This window comes from Cucurbita moschata, unplaced genomic scaffold (genome assembly GCF_002738365.1).
Source record: "Cucurbita moschata cultivar Rifu unplaced genomic scaffold, Cmos_1.0 Cmo_Scf00021, whole genome shotgun sequence".
In the NCBI taxonomy this organism is placed as follows: domain Eukaryota; kingdom Viridiplantae; phylum Streptophyta; class Magnoliopsida; order Cucurbitales; family Cucurbitaceae; genus Cucurbita; species Cucurbita moschata.
Window position 1 is genome coordinate 2,769,802 of NW_019268537.1, and position 13,376 is coordinate 2,783,177.

The 13,376-nt window shown below is 37.4% G+C and overlaps 4 protein-coding genes and 1 long non-coding RNA gene across 8 annotated transcripts; 2 read left to right on the forward strand and 3 right to left on the reverse strand.

The window, feature by feature from the left end:
- The first annotated feature begins 1,834 nt into the window (after positions 1-1,834).
- Positions 1,835-4,968, forward strand: LOC111458690 (protein PTST homolog 2, chloroplastic-like). 3 transcript variants are annotated; one of them, XM_023101479.1, is made up of 8 exons: positions 1,835-2,552; positions 2,669-2,789; positions 3,013-3,205; positions 3,279-3,490; positions 3,631-3,776; positions 3,851-3,998; positions 4,505-4,573; positions 4,652-4,968. In XM_023101479.1, the coding sequence occupies exons 1-8, from the start codon at positions 2,011-2,013 to the stop codon at positions 4,745-4,747; spliced, it is 1,527 nt and encodes a 508-aa protein (XP_022957247.1). In that variant the 5' UTR covers positions 1,835-2,010; the 3' UTR covers positions 4,748-4,968. The 3 variants fall into 3 exon arrangements, with proteins under 3 accessions (XP_022957247.1, XP_022957250.1, XP_022957249.1); XM_023101482.1 differs by having other exon boundaries at positions 3,013-3,196; XM_023101481.1 differs by having other exon boundaries at positions 3,016-3,205.
- Positions 4,969-5,418: 450 nt separating this feature from the next.
- Positions 5,419-6,660, reverse strand: LOC111458691 (uncharacterized protein At1g27050). Its single transcript, XM_023101483.1, has 2 exons — positions 6,232-6,660; positions 5,419-5,898 (listed from the first exon to the last, which is right to left on the reverse strand). Exons 1-2 carry the CDS (start codon positions 6,574-6,576, stop codon positions 5,659-5,661), a joined length of 585 nt encoding a protein of 194 aa, XP_022957251.1. The 5' UTR covers positions 6,577-6,660; the 3' UTR covers positions 5,419-5,658.
- Positions 6,661-7,148: 488 nt separating this feature from the next.
- LOC111458211 (thaumatin-like protein 1) lies at positions 7,149-8,757 on the reverse strand. Its single transcript, XM_023100721.1, has 3 exons — positions 8,223-8,757; positions 7,866-8,136; positions 7,149-7,723 (listed from the first exon to the last, which is right to left on the reverse strand). Exons 1-3 carry the CDS (start codon positions 8,695-8,697, stop codon positions 7,573-7,575), a joined length of 897 nt encoding a protein of 298 aa, XP_022956489.1. The 5' UTR covers positions 8,698-8,757; the 3' UTR covers positions 7,149-7,572.
- A 377-nt stretch (positions 8,758-9,134) lies between these two features.
- LOC111458423 lies at positions 9,135-10,188 on the forward strand. Of its 2 annotated transcripts, none has more exons than XR_002713112.1 (2): positions 9,135-9,254; positions 9,796-10,188. It is a non-coding gene; the product is annotated as an uncharacterized LOC111458423 (long non-coding RNA). The 2 variants fall into 2 exon arrangements; XR_002713113.1 differs by having other exon boundaries at positions 9,136-9,254; positions 9,817-10,188.
- Positions 10,189-10,426: 238 nt separating this feature from the next.
- On the reverse strand, positions 10,427-11,572 carry LOC111458422 (homeobox-leucine zipper protein ATHB-16-like). Its single transcript, XM_023101080.1, has 2 exons — positions 10,906-11,572; positions 10,427-10,820 (listed from the first exon to the last, which is right to left on the reverse strand). The coding sequence occupies exons 1-2, from the start codon at positions 11,302-11,304 to the stop codon at positions 10,491-10,493; spliced, it is 729 nt and encodes a 242-aa protein (XP_022956848.1). The 5' UTR covers positions 11,305-11,572; the 3' UTR covers positions 10,427-10,490.
- Between the last annotated feature and the right edge of the window lie 1,804 nt (positions 11,573-13,376).

Genomic DNA, 13,376 nt, shown 5'->3' on the forward strand with positions numbered 1-13,376 from the left:
GAATAGGAACCTACGAGAAAAGGTGATGTAAGCAGTGGCAGTGGAGGTGTCAGCTGTTACCAGTATGACAACATCCACGTGTTCTTCATACATAGGTTCGCTCACTCCACCGCCCCACTATTCACAAAACTTTCCAAATCCTACGTGTCAGAGATTTTATTCCATAAACTTCAACCATAAATTCAATTCCTTGTCGTTTTTTTAATCTCATTTCAATTTGTTTGGCTTCATAAGTTATAAATATCCAAACCTTTATTTTCTTCTCATTTTTTTTCTTACCTCTTTTAAACATCAACTTTAATTTGAGTCTCGAACAAAACATCATACAAATTATGGTATTAGAGTATTACACGGTTGAACTTCTCCTATAAACTCTCATAACTTTGTGTAGCTTTCCAAAATGCCTCATACTAATAAAGATAGTATTTATTGATTATAAACCTATACTCATTCACTTATTATTTAAATGATTAAATTTAATAATAATATAATAATAAATTTGGTCGTGTAAATGATTGGGAATGGAATGGGAAAGCAAAAGTGTTGTTGTCTTGAAGCTAAAAAGTCTTGTTGGGTTTTCACATGTGCAAAGAGTCGTGTACGTTACTTTCATTTGGGCATTATGCTACCATATATAATAATAATAATTTTGTAATTTCCTATAAATATTACCCAGAAAATGGGGAAATTTTGTTTTAATTTCATTATTATTATGTTAATTTTTTTTAAAATTTTTGTATATATTTTTTAAATTGTGGATTTGGTTTTGTCCGTCTTGTCCATTTCATTATAAATAAATAAGCAAAGGAAGAAAAAGGTAGAGCAATTATATATAATTATATATATACTTTTTAAAAAGGAAATCATGAATTAAATATTTATATACTTTTTTTAATGGATTTATGTATATTTCACCATCTGCCTAGAGCGATTAGATTTATAATATTTTAAAACAAATAAATTATTATATTTTTATTGTTTTTAGGTGTGGACTTTGCATAGAAACCTATTTCAACAATCTTTGATATCAACTTTATATAAATGAATGTGACAAATCAGTAGGCCACGTGTAATATTGTTAGGTATAAAATAAAGTTAATAAAAATACATATAATAATTTATTTTGTCTAAATTTTTAATATTTTAATTTTTTATATAACGAGTCTCTTATTAATTTCATTATTTTAATCTTTATCCTACTAAATTTCTAAACTTTTTTCAACTACTATGCCATTTAATTGCTATATAATACGGAATTAATAGTAAAAAGCAATTGAAATAAGGGGAGACTTAAACTTATATATATATATATCATAAATATATAAAAACAAAAAAGGTGAGGTATTAATTGAAGATAATTGAGTAAAAGCTGGAAAGAATAAGACCCCCAAAAAGGGGGCGTGGAAATGCCAGTTGGCTAATCTTGACTTAAAAGCGTTGAAAACTGCTGACTGGATGCTTACTGGTAAGTGGACTTTGTTCCAGCGTTGACTTCTGCGTACAACAATGAGTAATAGGGCCCAGATTTGTTAGTCCGAAATGTACTGGACTTTCTCTTCCTCTAAGCCCATTAATATACTCTTTTTTATGTGGGCCCGGCCCACTTACCTTTAGAAGCCCGAAAGCTACAAGTCAACTTTTGGATTGGGCCCAGTCCACTTGCTTTCTTTCACTTTCAAATGCGCCTCCAAATAAAGGGAGACAAGAGACAGAATAATTACAAAAATAAAATCAAAACTATAAAATATTGGAAATTGCTTTATTTAAGAAAAAAACAAAAACAAAGAGAAAAGAATTCTAATAATGATTTGATAATTAGAAATCTTGATTTTATTATCCAACAATTTTGCATTCAGTCACCACGGTTCTTGATTCTTCTCCAGTTCTTGCCGATTTAGAAAGAAATGGAGCTGCTAATTAGCTCCCCTGCCGGAGATTGTCCGTTCAACGCCAGGTTATCTCATTGCTGCACTTAGTTAATGCGTCTTGCTTTGACGAAATGCCTGAACCATGCTCTACTTCGGACTTTTCACCAGCGCATTACCCGCTTCTTGTTTGTTCCCCAACGAGTTTGGATGTTTGAGCCCATGCGTATTTCCCTCCGTTGTTTTGGTTCGTAACTTGAGATGCGGCGGGAATCCGTTTCATATGGCTGCGACCGAAACACGGTGCGTGTTTTTGTCTTCGAAGGGTATGATTAACGGCTGTTCTGGGTTTGTGAGGAGGTGTAAGGATTTGGATAGAGAAGGGGATTTCGAATTGGAGGCGGAGATATTGGAGTTTATGGAAAGTTCGAGAAATCCAGATGCGTTTCCGAGCAAGAAAGACTTGATTGAGGCTGGGAGGGAGGATTTAGTGGATGCGATTGTCAAGAAAGGTGGTTGGCTTTGTCTTGGATGGGATTTGGACGATCGGGAGTTTGCGTTGGCCACTGATTGGGATAATTTTGGTGAATCCAACTCTTCAAAGTGGGATGATAGACAGAGATTTGGGACGGCTGTTTCTCGCATTGCTTCTGCATCTACACCATCTTCATTCACCGGTAGATCACTGTGAGGATTCCATTATCACATCTTAGTATTAATCGAGTTTTCCTTGTTGTGTCTAGTTTGTCTACTATCAACAATATTTGTAAGGGTGATGAGTCTACATGGCTTCATTTTCACAGAGAAACTGTTGTTAAGCATGAGTCTGGGATTGAGGGTATGCTGAGTCGATTGGAAAAAGAAAGAAGTGTGACCTTCGGGGCTCGTAAAAATGATTTGCATCCTGAAACAACAGGAAACGAGGTAATGTTGCTACAGTGATTCAATGATTGATTTTCCCAATCTGGGTAAGATTGTTGTCCATAATTAGAATTTGATGCAGGATATCTTCCTCACTGGCTTGTCATAATTGGCTATTGTGCTATGATTTCTTTTTCATTGAACTTTGAAATAGTATATATGCATAATTCTCTCGTAAGAATTGGAAGACCCTGAAACTTAACTTGTGATGCTTCGTCCATGGGAAAAGACAGTTGCTGACCTACAAGGAAGCACTACCAGCACTCCACTTAGTGCCAAACGTTGGAGCCATTTGGAGGGTTATCTTTGTCGGAGTTCTTCTCCTGTACATGTTAACGGTCTTGGAGGCTCGGTCAGTCCCGAGGTGCCGATAACTTGGAACTCATTGAAGACAGATCTTCAAGATGGAGGTTTGGAAGGTTTTTCATTTGTTCATAGGTTGCTTTGTGATATAAGTGTACACATCGACTCACTTTTCTTTTGTATGTACAGCTTCTGAAATTGCTTTGAGGGGAGGAAGGAGTGGGAAAGTACTGGATGTTTTGAGATATGAAACACCAGGATATAGACAGGATTCGACCAATTCAAACTCTGGCAAGAAAGAAATGAATCACAATCAAATGCGACTTCACCTTCAGAACATGGAGTTGGAGCTCTCCAACGTACTTGGCTCAGTGAGATCTAATGCATTTGCTTCTGAGAAGGTTCATTCTACAATCTACATGCTTTCATTTCCTATTTTGGAACTAGAGAGAGATCTGAATAAAGTATAAGAGCTAACTATTCTAATCGTATTGATAAAAAGGATGAATGTTCTGATGATTATTTCTTTCACGATCATTAGGGCCAAAGTAAATGTTCTGATGATTTGCTAGAGCTTTTGGATGCTTTTGAGTTTCAAGAAAATAGGATACTAAATGCCAAGGACGAGCTACGGTCTATACGAGCAAAGTTGGCCGTGGTAGAAGGAAAGATGGCACTGACAATTATGTATGGAAAACTTGTGGTTTGCACATTGATTTGTTTTAACCATGGAAGTATCAATAACTTTCAAGTGTTTTCAGTGATGCACAAAAAGTGATAGAGGAGGAACAAAAGAATATCAAGTGTGCCCGCAGAGCTTTGCAAATGCTCCGCACTGCTTGTGTGGTCTGGCCTAATTCTGCATCAGAGGTTCTCTTAGTAGGATCATTTGATGGTTGGTCAAACCAGGTAAAAAAATCATTCCTATTTGATTAATTTGCTTGATTTTGACAGTTGAAATAATAACCTAGGGAGGGAGGGCATTAAAACTAAATTTGGTGTGAGATCTCACGTCGGTTTGAGAGGAGAGCGAAACATTTCTTATAAGGTGTGGAAATCTCTCCCTAGTAGACGTGTTTTGAAAATTGTCAGGCTGACAGCGATACGTTGGACCAAGGCGAACAATATGTATTAGCGGTGGGCTTGGGCTGTTATGTTATAGTTGGTGAATGTCTTGCTTGCGATGGATTTACATTTTATGACCTTGGGTTCCTTTAAACCACAGTTGACAGTTTGTTTGTCAGATAACTGTTGCTCAGGCTGATGATGTTTTAAGATGTAAATTATACATGATCATGTAGGTTTCTAGTGGTTGATCTTTACATAACTACGCTGAATGCTCGGTTCCTAGAGTAGTGGACGTGTTGTTAGAGTTTTGTGCCAGTTTTATTAATTCATCTGTTCTCATTCTGCAGAGGAAGATGGAAAGGTCAAGTGTGGGCGTTTTCTCATTGTTCCTAAAGCTGTATCCTGGAAAATACGAGGTTGGTTATTCCTTGGAAATTCTGTTCTCATAGTTTATGGTTTTGAATAAACATCCTACCGTTTTTCTTGATATGCAGATTAAATTCATTGTTGATGGCCAATGGAAGATCGACCCTTTACGCCCAATTGTTATTAGCAGTGGATACGAGAATAATCTACTGATTATCACGTAGCAGTTTACACCAGGCTTGCCCGTAGAGTCGGGTGCCTTAACATTCCCCTTTCGTAGCATATTCGTACGAATTATACATGCATTTCTCTCAACTTCTAGTCTAGGCTTCCTCCTTCTCCAAGTTCACATTTCTCGCTGATGTAAAAATATAGATAAATATAACACAATTATTTCCAGAGACTCAATCAGCTCAATAAGAATCAATTGAAGACTCATTTTTCACGATTCTTGTCACGGTCTCTTGTTTTTTTTCATATATTATGTATCAAAGGAGTAATTCTATTTCACAAATTTTGTCTTTTGAAATAGAACTCATCAAAATATGGAACAAGAACAAGAACAGCCAAGAGAGCTTCACCAAAACCCAAGAAAAAGTTATTACAAAACCCTCAAGAAGAAGCCAGAAACAGTTCCTGCTGAGCCCATGGACGTTCAAGAACAGAATTTAACCATAAATTATACAGTAAATATAATAATCATACATTTGAATACTCCATAAAAGTTCTGCTCAACCACAAACATCTTCCAATCCGTTAAAAGATGCATTCTTCTTAGAGGAGGTTCTGTGCTCTTGCAGAAGCTCATATAGTAAGGAAAGCCGAAGCATAATTAAAAGCAAGCATCCAGCATCTCGATGAACTCAGAACAGTTGGGAAAAAAAGATCGCACTGATTATGCAACAAAGCTTTGGTGAGAAGCTCGAGTTTCTTTGTATTAACGGAAGATTTACATTTAACACACATGAATTTAGGACCATAAATAAACTTGAACTCGTAAGAATTAAGGGGGAATTGGGAGAAATCTAGCATAAACAGTTATGCACTCGAACATTCAATCTATACTACACCATAATATACCCAAAAAAGAGCAAACCAACAGACAAACTATCAAATAATGAAGTGATCTATAACCTTAGAGAATATCATCGTAAGCAACAACTTCCCTGCCCCTGAAAGGCTCATCGGACCTTGACGAACTGTTGCTTTTTCTGGGATTGACAATGGTTGAAGCAAGCTTATTGCCTCTTCCATGTCTACTCAGTGGCACTTCTGCCCGCAAGAGCTTCGATGACATTTCCTTGTTCTTATTAACACCAACGTTAATCCCTTGCCGCCATTGCACTTGAGGATCATTCGCCCATAATACCTGAACCTGTGGAAATGTCCTCAATTTCACCATTCACAATGAAAACTAGTAGAGCAGCAAATCCAATTGAGTCTCAAGCCCTAGCCAATTTATAGTTTTGCACGCAAAATCAAGACCTAAATTCAGATGGGCGTTGAGAAATTTGCGAAAGTAGATGAAGGAATAGTTCAAATTTTCAATATAGGAATGCGAGAAATGCAGCAAACAGTAAAAGATAAACAAAATCTGCTACATAAATCTCCACCCAACAAGAATGATCAGAAGAGAGCTTCCAATTTACTCTATATTTTCTCCGAGAGCCTTTTCTACTTCAGAAGGGCAGAAAAATAAAAAGGGTACCTTTTTGGAATCAATGGTGAAGCCGAATGAGGGATCGAGGGCAGCGGCCATGGCAGCATCAGCGGAGTCTTTGGTACGATACATGATGTAGCCAACACAATCACGGTCGATGCGGATGCGGGAGATGGATCCGTAGATCTCAAATCGGGACTTCAAGTCAAGCACCGAGCAGTGTGACGGAAGGTCAACGACGACTAGGGCAATCGGCGGCGCAGGCTTAGGCAAGGGCTTGTCCACATCATCGTCCTCCACAGGCAACGATGCCGGCGGCTGATGGCGCCGCCTCTTAGCGAAGGACGTAGAGTGGTGGGGGGAAGGGTAAGGTTTATCTCTCTTTCGACCCATCGCTTCTCGGGGAGCGGCGGCAGAGAATGGTTGATGCCAAGGAAACTGGGCTTAGGCCCCATTCCACTTCGCTTAGCCCTACACGTTCCAACGACTCTGTTACCAAAATTTTCACCTAATTACATGAAAAAATAATAAATTAACAAAATACTCGGAAACTCCCAAATTTTTTTAATAATATCATTAAATTTTATTTTTTTAAAATCTATAAAAAATATCTTTACCTCCTGAAAAAAAAAAAAAAAAACAGTATTTTAAAAAATTTAATACTCTTTCTATTATTATTATATTTTAAAAATACACCTAAAATTTCAAAATACCATTTACACCTGAAGTATAGAAAATAAATAAATAATTAACATGATTGGTCCCTCAAGTGTGGCGACAGACATTTATAAGTGATTATGTAACACTTATTCTCATACCGAGTGAGTTAGCCAACTCGAAAACATAGACAAATAGATTGTGCGACACTCATCCTCTAGCTCATTAAGAAGATTTTTAGAAAATAAAAGCGTAGAGAGTTCGAAGGTAAGATTGAAACAATGTTGTATACTTTAAGTGAGAAAGACAACACAATGACTTAAATAACATATAACTTAGGAAGAATTGACGAATAGTCGCATCCATCTATAGTAGATTTTGAGTCATTTTAGGTATACCGGGCATATACATGATTATGTCGAAACATCATACACTTAGGAAATACAAAAAGAAACCATACATCATGAAATCGATAAAGGAAAGCAGTAAAATGATACAATACAGGGGTTTGGCATGAAATGGGTATGCAGTTATCGACAACACGCCTCGAACAAGTATGATCGTGAGACGTCGTAGCAAGCTCAATCTTTTACACTAAAATTTGTTCTCCAATTTCTCTCAAAGTCTCCGCCCATTGATTTCACCATCATTTGACATCCAAAGGCCGAGGTGGGCTGTCTGAAATATCATGATTCCAGAGGGCTTTGCTTGGAGGGATTAGGCATATGCAAATTAGAAGAGTAAGTTGATGACGATGAACAACACAACTGCTAATGGAAATGGTAGGAGAATGTTTGATGAAGAAACCAAATGTATGAACTCTCCATTGCTTGGCTCTTCAATGCCTGGATTGCTCGTTGTTTCATTTGATGCTTTCTTTGTTCTGCATCCCATGCATCATTTGTCAGCATAAAACATAATTTACTCCGATTCTTTTAAAACTTATAGACAAAAACGTCGACTGCCAATGACAATTTTTGAAACGTTTATAAGCCCGGATGAATTAAGTCGGTCTAAGGGCATACCCATCCGCGTCGGGGCAGAACACAATCGTATAGTCGTAAGCTTTGCAGGTAAAAGTGCTAGTCCCATCGTCATAGGCATAACTGTATGCCTTGGGACATGCATGCTTGAAAATTGAGGAGTAAATGGAAGGGTGGCATGTCGTGGGGTTTGCAAATTGTCCACTGCAGCAGTATTGGTCAAGCCCAAATGCCTCGCAAGCGCTTTTGCATGCCACCACTCCCCCTGCTTGTCCCCCATCTCCCCCCACTACTTGCAGCTCTTTCGGGCAACCTGCATGTACCAATTATGGGCTATCACGACTCTCCGTAATGATATGATATTGTCCACTTTAAATATATGTTCTCAACACAACTTACCTAAATTGAGATCGGAAGCACAGCCTGTGGCATTACAGGGTCCAAAGACACCACGAGGCACGACGACCAGCGGCAAATTATAGCCATCGACAATGCTGACATCGTAGAAGTCCTTGTCATCGCCAGTGCCAACAGTGATCTCAAAGAGCGAAGTGGGTGGAGTGGCACCATTGCCATCACATTCTAGCCTCCCGCCACAATCTCCTGTTTGACACTTCCCAATCCCGGATGCATCGAAGTTGCATCCGGTCCTTCCCCATATTCGTCCCGACCATCCCGGAGTCGATGGGATTCTAACACTTTGGCCCGAGTTCAAAAGAAAGCCTGTCGTGGGAAGGGGCGGCGTGCCAGCGCCAGAGAGCGTGCCTGGCCATATGGGATGCGGGCAATTGTTTGTGATGGTGAATACGCAGCCATATGCGCAAGAGAAGGAGGAAAGGACACCAAGAAGAAGAAAGATGCTACCAAAATCCATTAATTATGTTGGCTATGGGTATGGCGTTGGATGATTATTATAAAGAAGCTCCCAAGGAGGATAAGGTCGTTGATTATTCTGAGCCGCAATATGAGTTCTTCAGGTTTGGCATTTTGTATTGAATTAAAGTCCTTTCTCATAAGCAATTCCTTTCCTTTGCCAATTACACAAGACACCAACTACAACAATTACTTGAAATTCACAAGAAAAAACCAAAAAAAAAACATAAAAACCAGAATTTTTGTTGAGCAAATAGTTTCTGATCCATTATTTTACTATTTTTTTTGGAATCTTTTTAAACCCTTTTCTATTAATCTCAAAGAAAACTCATTTTCTTGTTTCTTCAATGGCTTCTCTTTATATTCTTTTCTTTCCTCTCACTTTCTCTCCTCTGTTTTCACAGTCAAACTCATCTTTCCTCTCTAATTTAAGGTTATTGAACATCCCATCCCTCTTTTCTCTCTTTAATCGAAACTCGACTCCTTCTATAAAACTTTCAAACAAAATACACCTTTTATTCGACGCTCGAAGATTCTATTGGAAGACTAAGTTAAAGGGTATAGTTCTAATACCATGCTAAGTTAAGGATTCTATTCCACTTTGAAAGCTTTCCCGACTTTATTTTTGGTTTCTCCAAAAAGCGTCTAATGTTACTTTTTCAAAATGACACATTAAGTTTGGTATGCAAACCCCATATGTTTCTAAATACTCGACCATAATTGAATAAACAAAGCCATAAAAAAGTTCGACAACATCATTGTAAATTGATTACGCTTGACAAAACTGTCAAATCCCATGTGCCAAATTCAGCAGCCTCCATTCCAATAGTAAAGATCTTCAAATCCAATTGGCACGTGCACAATTATTAATCTCTTTTACTGCCAAGAAAAGTAAAAAACAAAAAGCTTTCTCCTTCACGTGAAAATGGAGTTCCACCAACACAGACTTTCTGCTGAAGTTCCTGTTTTTTTTATAACAATTTTATGTAAGTGAAGGACGTGATTGTATATGAACCATAAGAGTTTGAGCTGCCATTGTCCACAAAAAGAGATTCTTTCTTTATTATATGATTTTATCTCAACTTTTTCTTTCATGGAGCGTGATGGCTGCTTCAATCAGATTAAGGAACTGTTTAGGAAGTCCATTTCCAGAGACCAAAATGCAAGGTTGATATCAGACTCAAAGAGATGGATATCAATAATGGAAGGTGGCCAGCCGTCGGTGTCCATGAACAAGCAATGGGATGCGCCAAAAGTCATTTAGCCCATTTTCCCTCCTCCTTTTTCAAACTTTGAAAAGATTGCACACTTTGACATTTGCACTAACAATGTCAATCATTAAGCTCATCAATTAGTGGAGATGTTTCTTAAGATCTTGGCTGTATGATTGCATTTGAAATTTGTAAGAGTTTGCTGCCTGCTTGACATACGACTTCACATCAAATGGACTTATAACTTTTTGTATTGACAATAAACTAAACTATTCGGTTCTTGGCGGTATGATTGTAGAGTTGTAGAGGTCTGACGATGGGGAAGAATACGACAAGTTCGAGTTTAAAACATTTTATGCAGTTGAGGGAATGAGCAAACAACGTCCATAAAGATTCATTCTGGTTGCACTGAATATGTTCACGTTGATCCAGAAAAGATAGACAAGCTTGATGTTAAGGGGTGAATTGTTACTTCATAAGTCAGGACTCTAACATGTTCGGTTACGGGTTTTGAGATGAAAATGACTCATTTATTACTCATCTTCAATACACTCAAACATTTTAGTGAGAATTAAACTTCATTTCAAAAAGACCAGAAACAGAAGGATTGATCTTCAGCGGCACTACTCATAACATTAAAGGAATCCATGAGCTCATCAGCAGAAAGTTCATCTTCTAGTATCCCCAAGTACCCTAATTCATCATCTTCTTCTTCATCTCGCAAGAAATTCCCCGACCGTGACTGGTTTTCCCTGGTCGGGCTCTCAGCATAAAAGACATCACTTTTGCTTGAGCTTCGGCTACCCTGTTCCTGTCTGGATGACCCCATTTCCACCTTGTACAAAGCTCCAACTGGTTCATAAGGATTGTTCATCTTCTCAGTAGCAGCCCATTTGTCTCTCAGCTGATTAACCTAGTACAAAACCGTGATTAAACGACAATGAGGATAATATCAATTACAGAACTGGAGGTTTTAATGACAGAAACAGAGGCCATACCTCTGCTTTCAGTTCATGATTCACTTTTAAAAGACTGTCAAAATCATTCTTGAGCTTATCATATTCAGCATTCAATGATTCATAATCAATTTCGATCTTCTTGGTCTTGGATCGAGCTCTTCGATTCTGGAACCAAACTGCAACTTGGCGAGGCCGTAAACCAATCTCCTCTGCAATTTGAACCTTCCTCTCATGTTCAAGCTTGTTTTCAGCATTAAAAGTTCTCTCAAGCATCCGAACTTGATCCAGTGTGAGCCTTCGTTTCTTGCCGCCTCGGTTTCGATCTGCCTTCGCTTGTGGTTGCGAGAATTCACCTTCCATGGAAGAGCAAGAATCGGAGATCCACAGAGAGGGGAGAGATTCAGGTAATGGTAGGCAATGGGTCGTATCAGAATCCATTTTGGGGAAATGGGTGCAATTTGGATTCTCAAATGAGGCTGAAAAATCCAAGCTTTTAGCTTTCTTGGTTGAAGAAATGAAGAAAATGGAGGCCTGGAATGAGGGATTGTGTGTGGATTGGTATGATGATGTTGAGCGTTTGAGGGATGGGGAGAGATCGCATTCATCAGCTCATGCAAATTATAAGCTATGTGCCGCTGATACTTCGCGACAAAGATGGAGGAAAAAGTTGCTTGGTGACTTGGCTTGCTCACGGTCAGACAGCCAAAGAGACAAGAATAGAGAGAGAGATAGGGAGAGTTTTGAATTTTTCTCCCCGCACATTCCACTCCTACCTATAGCTTCTTTCCTACCTATAGCTTCTTGTGAGATCATACATCGGTTTGAGAGAGAAACGAAACATTCCCGTATCTATTAGCTGTAAACTTGGACTGTTACAAATGGTATCAGAGTTAATCACTGAACAATGTATCAGCGAGAAGACTGGGATCTCAAGGGGAGTGGATTGTGAGATTACACATCAGTTGGGAAGGGAAACGAAACATTCTCAACGTGGAAACCTTTCTCTGAAAACCCAAAAAAGACAATACACTTCTGAATCTTATACACTATATGATCGTACAGAATATGGTCCTCTAGTTATATACCACGGTCTTTTTTCTTATTTGGTTGAGCTGTAACTTAGCTCGATCGATTACGATATCTTATCATCAATGGAAGCATTGGTCCCTCACATCATTAATAAATATAAGAACTGTTGATGGGCCCAAACGCCATCTCTTGCTTTCTCCCAAGAATAGACTGCGTTACATGATATCTAAAAACTTGATGGATGGAGCCAAACAACACGAGGGCCATTTTTGAATGGCTTTACCACAACCAATCACCTTTACAAGACTCTAGAAATTGTGCCAACTTTTTTACACTAAACAACTGAAAAGGGGGCTTTTTTTTTAGTTGATTTTGAAATCACTAAAGATCGTGGAATATTGGCTAACTTTATGTTCGACATCAGAAAAGCAAAACCAACTACTTTTCATATCACCTTTTGCTTTTGTTCGAGTGGAAACCAACTATCATCAAAACGTATAATCTTGCTTCTTCTTTCTACGACTTCCTTTTATTTTACGCTTCTGTCTCTATCGATCGAGTTGTTTCGTTTCTCTCTCTATTAGTTGAGTTGCATCGTTCTTACTTCTCATAAGCTATCAATTAAGCCGCTCCGTTCCTCCTCTTTATAAACTATCAGTTAAGTTGTTTTGGCGAATTATATTGCCTAATTCAACTATGGATACAAGAATATTATAAGATTTTTTAATGGTTTGATTAGAGAGAAGATTTTAGTTAAATGAATTGAAAATAATGGATTTGATTGATTTAAGAATTTTATATAATTGATTTGATTCCATTCAATTCGATTCGATAATTTTAATTTCTTGAAAACAAAAAAACGAAATATAAAAATGAACTCAACTATAAACCTTCCATTATTAATGAGTTTGTACTTTTTCCCTAAAGCTGTTCATCGAAAATCAAAAGAATATTCCAAAATCCATCAACGACATGAACATCTTTCACTGTTAGGATTATGGATTTTATCTTAAATTTGTTTTTTTTTTAAGTTTAATAATGCAGAAGTGGAGATTAAATTTATAAAGTAATATTATAATAATTTTCGAGTAATTTATGAATCAAACATGTGTACACAAATTCCGTTGCATGCTACAAAAAATTTTAAATATTTTTTTTTTCCATCGTGAGATTTGAAGTTTCGAATTTACGACTTTTGGTAGTTTTGCTAGAATAAGAATATAGAGTTGGGCAAAGTGACCTTGAGCATGGTGCCTTATGTGCTGTTATCGAACATAACATTGAGACAAAGATTTTAGAAGGCGTGAACACGTTTCTTAATTTGTTGAGAATTATTAGAGTTGAGTATATAAGTGAAAAATACGTTATTTTGTATATAAAAAATTTATACAAATTAATATCATATATGGAATATATTTTAATTTATAAAAAATGATTTGAGTTTATAATATGAAATACTATTTTTATATAGTATTAATATT

Excerpts from the sequence above, each read along its gene's own strand:
- LOC111458211 (XM_023100721.1), bottom strand. The coding sequence starts at position 8,697 with ATGGATTTTGGTAGCATCTTTCTTCTTCTTGGTGTCCTTTCCTCCTTC. Across the intron at positions 8,137-8,222 it reads TGCTTCCGATCTCAATTTAG|GTTGCCCGAAAGAGCTGCAA; the intron begins GTAAGTTGTGTT and ends TGGTACATGCAG. Across the intron at positions 7,724-7,865 it reads TTCTGCCCCGACGCGGATGG|AACAAAGAAAGCATCAAATG; the intron begins GTATGCCCTTAG and ends CATGGGATGCAG.
- LOC111458690 (XM_023101479.1), top strand. The coding sequence starts at position 2,011 with ATGCTCTACTTCGGACTTTTCACCAGCGCATTACCCGCTTCTTGTTTG. Across the intron at positions 2,790-3,012 it reads CTGAAACAACAGGAAACGAG|AAGACAGTTGCTGACCTACA; the intron begins GTAATGTTGCTA and ends CGTCCATGGGAA. Across the intron at positions 3,777-3,850 it reads AAGATGGCACTGACAATTAT|TGATGCACAAAAAGTGATAG; the intron begins GTATGGAAAACT and ends AAGTGTTTTCAG.
- LOC111458691 (XM_023101483.1), bottom strand. The coding sequence starts at position 6,576 with ATGGGTCGAAAGAGAGATAAACCTTACCCTTCCCCCCACCACTCTACG. Across the intron at positions 5,899-6,231 it reads TCACCATTGATTCCAAAAAG|GTTCAGGTATTATGGGCGAA; the intron begins GTACCCTTTTTA and ends ACATTTCCACAG.
- LOC111458422 (XM_023101080.1), bottom strand. The coding sequence starts at position 11,304 with ATGGATTCTGATACGACCCATTGCCTACCATTACCTGAATCTCTCCCC. Across the intron at positions 10,821-10,905 it reads ATCATGAACTGAAAGCAGAG|GTTAATCAGCTGAGAGACAA; the intron begins GTATGGCCTCTG and ends GTTTTGTACTAG.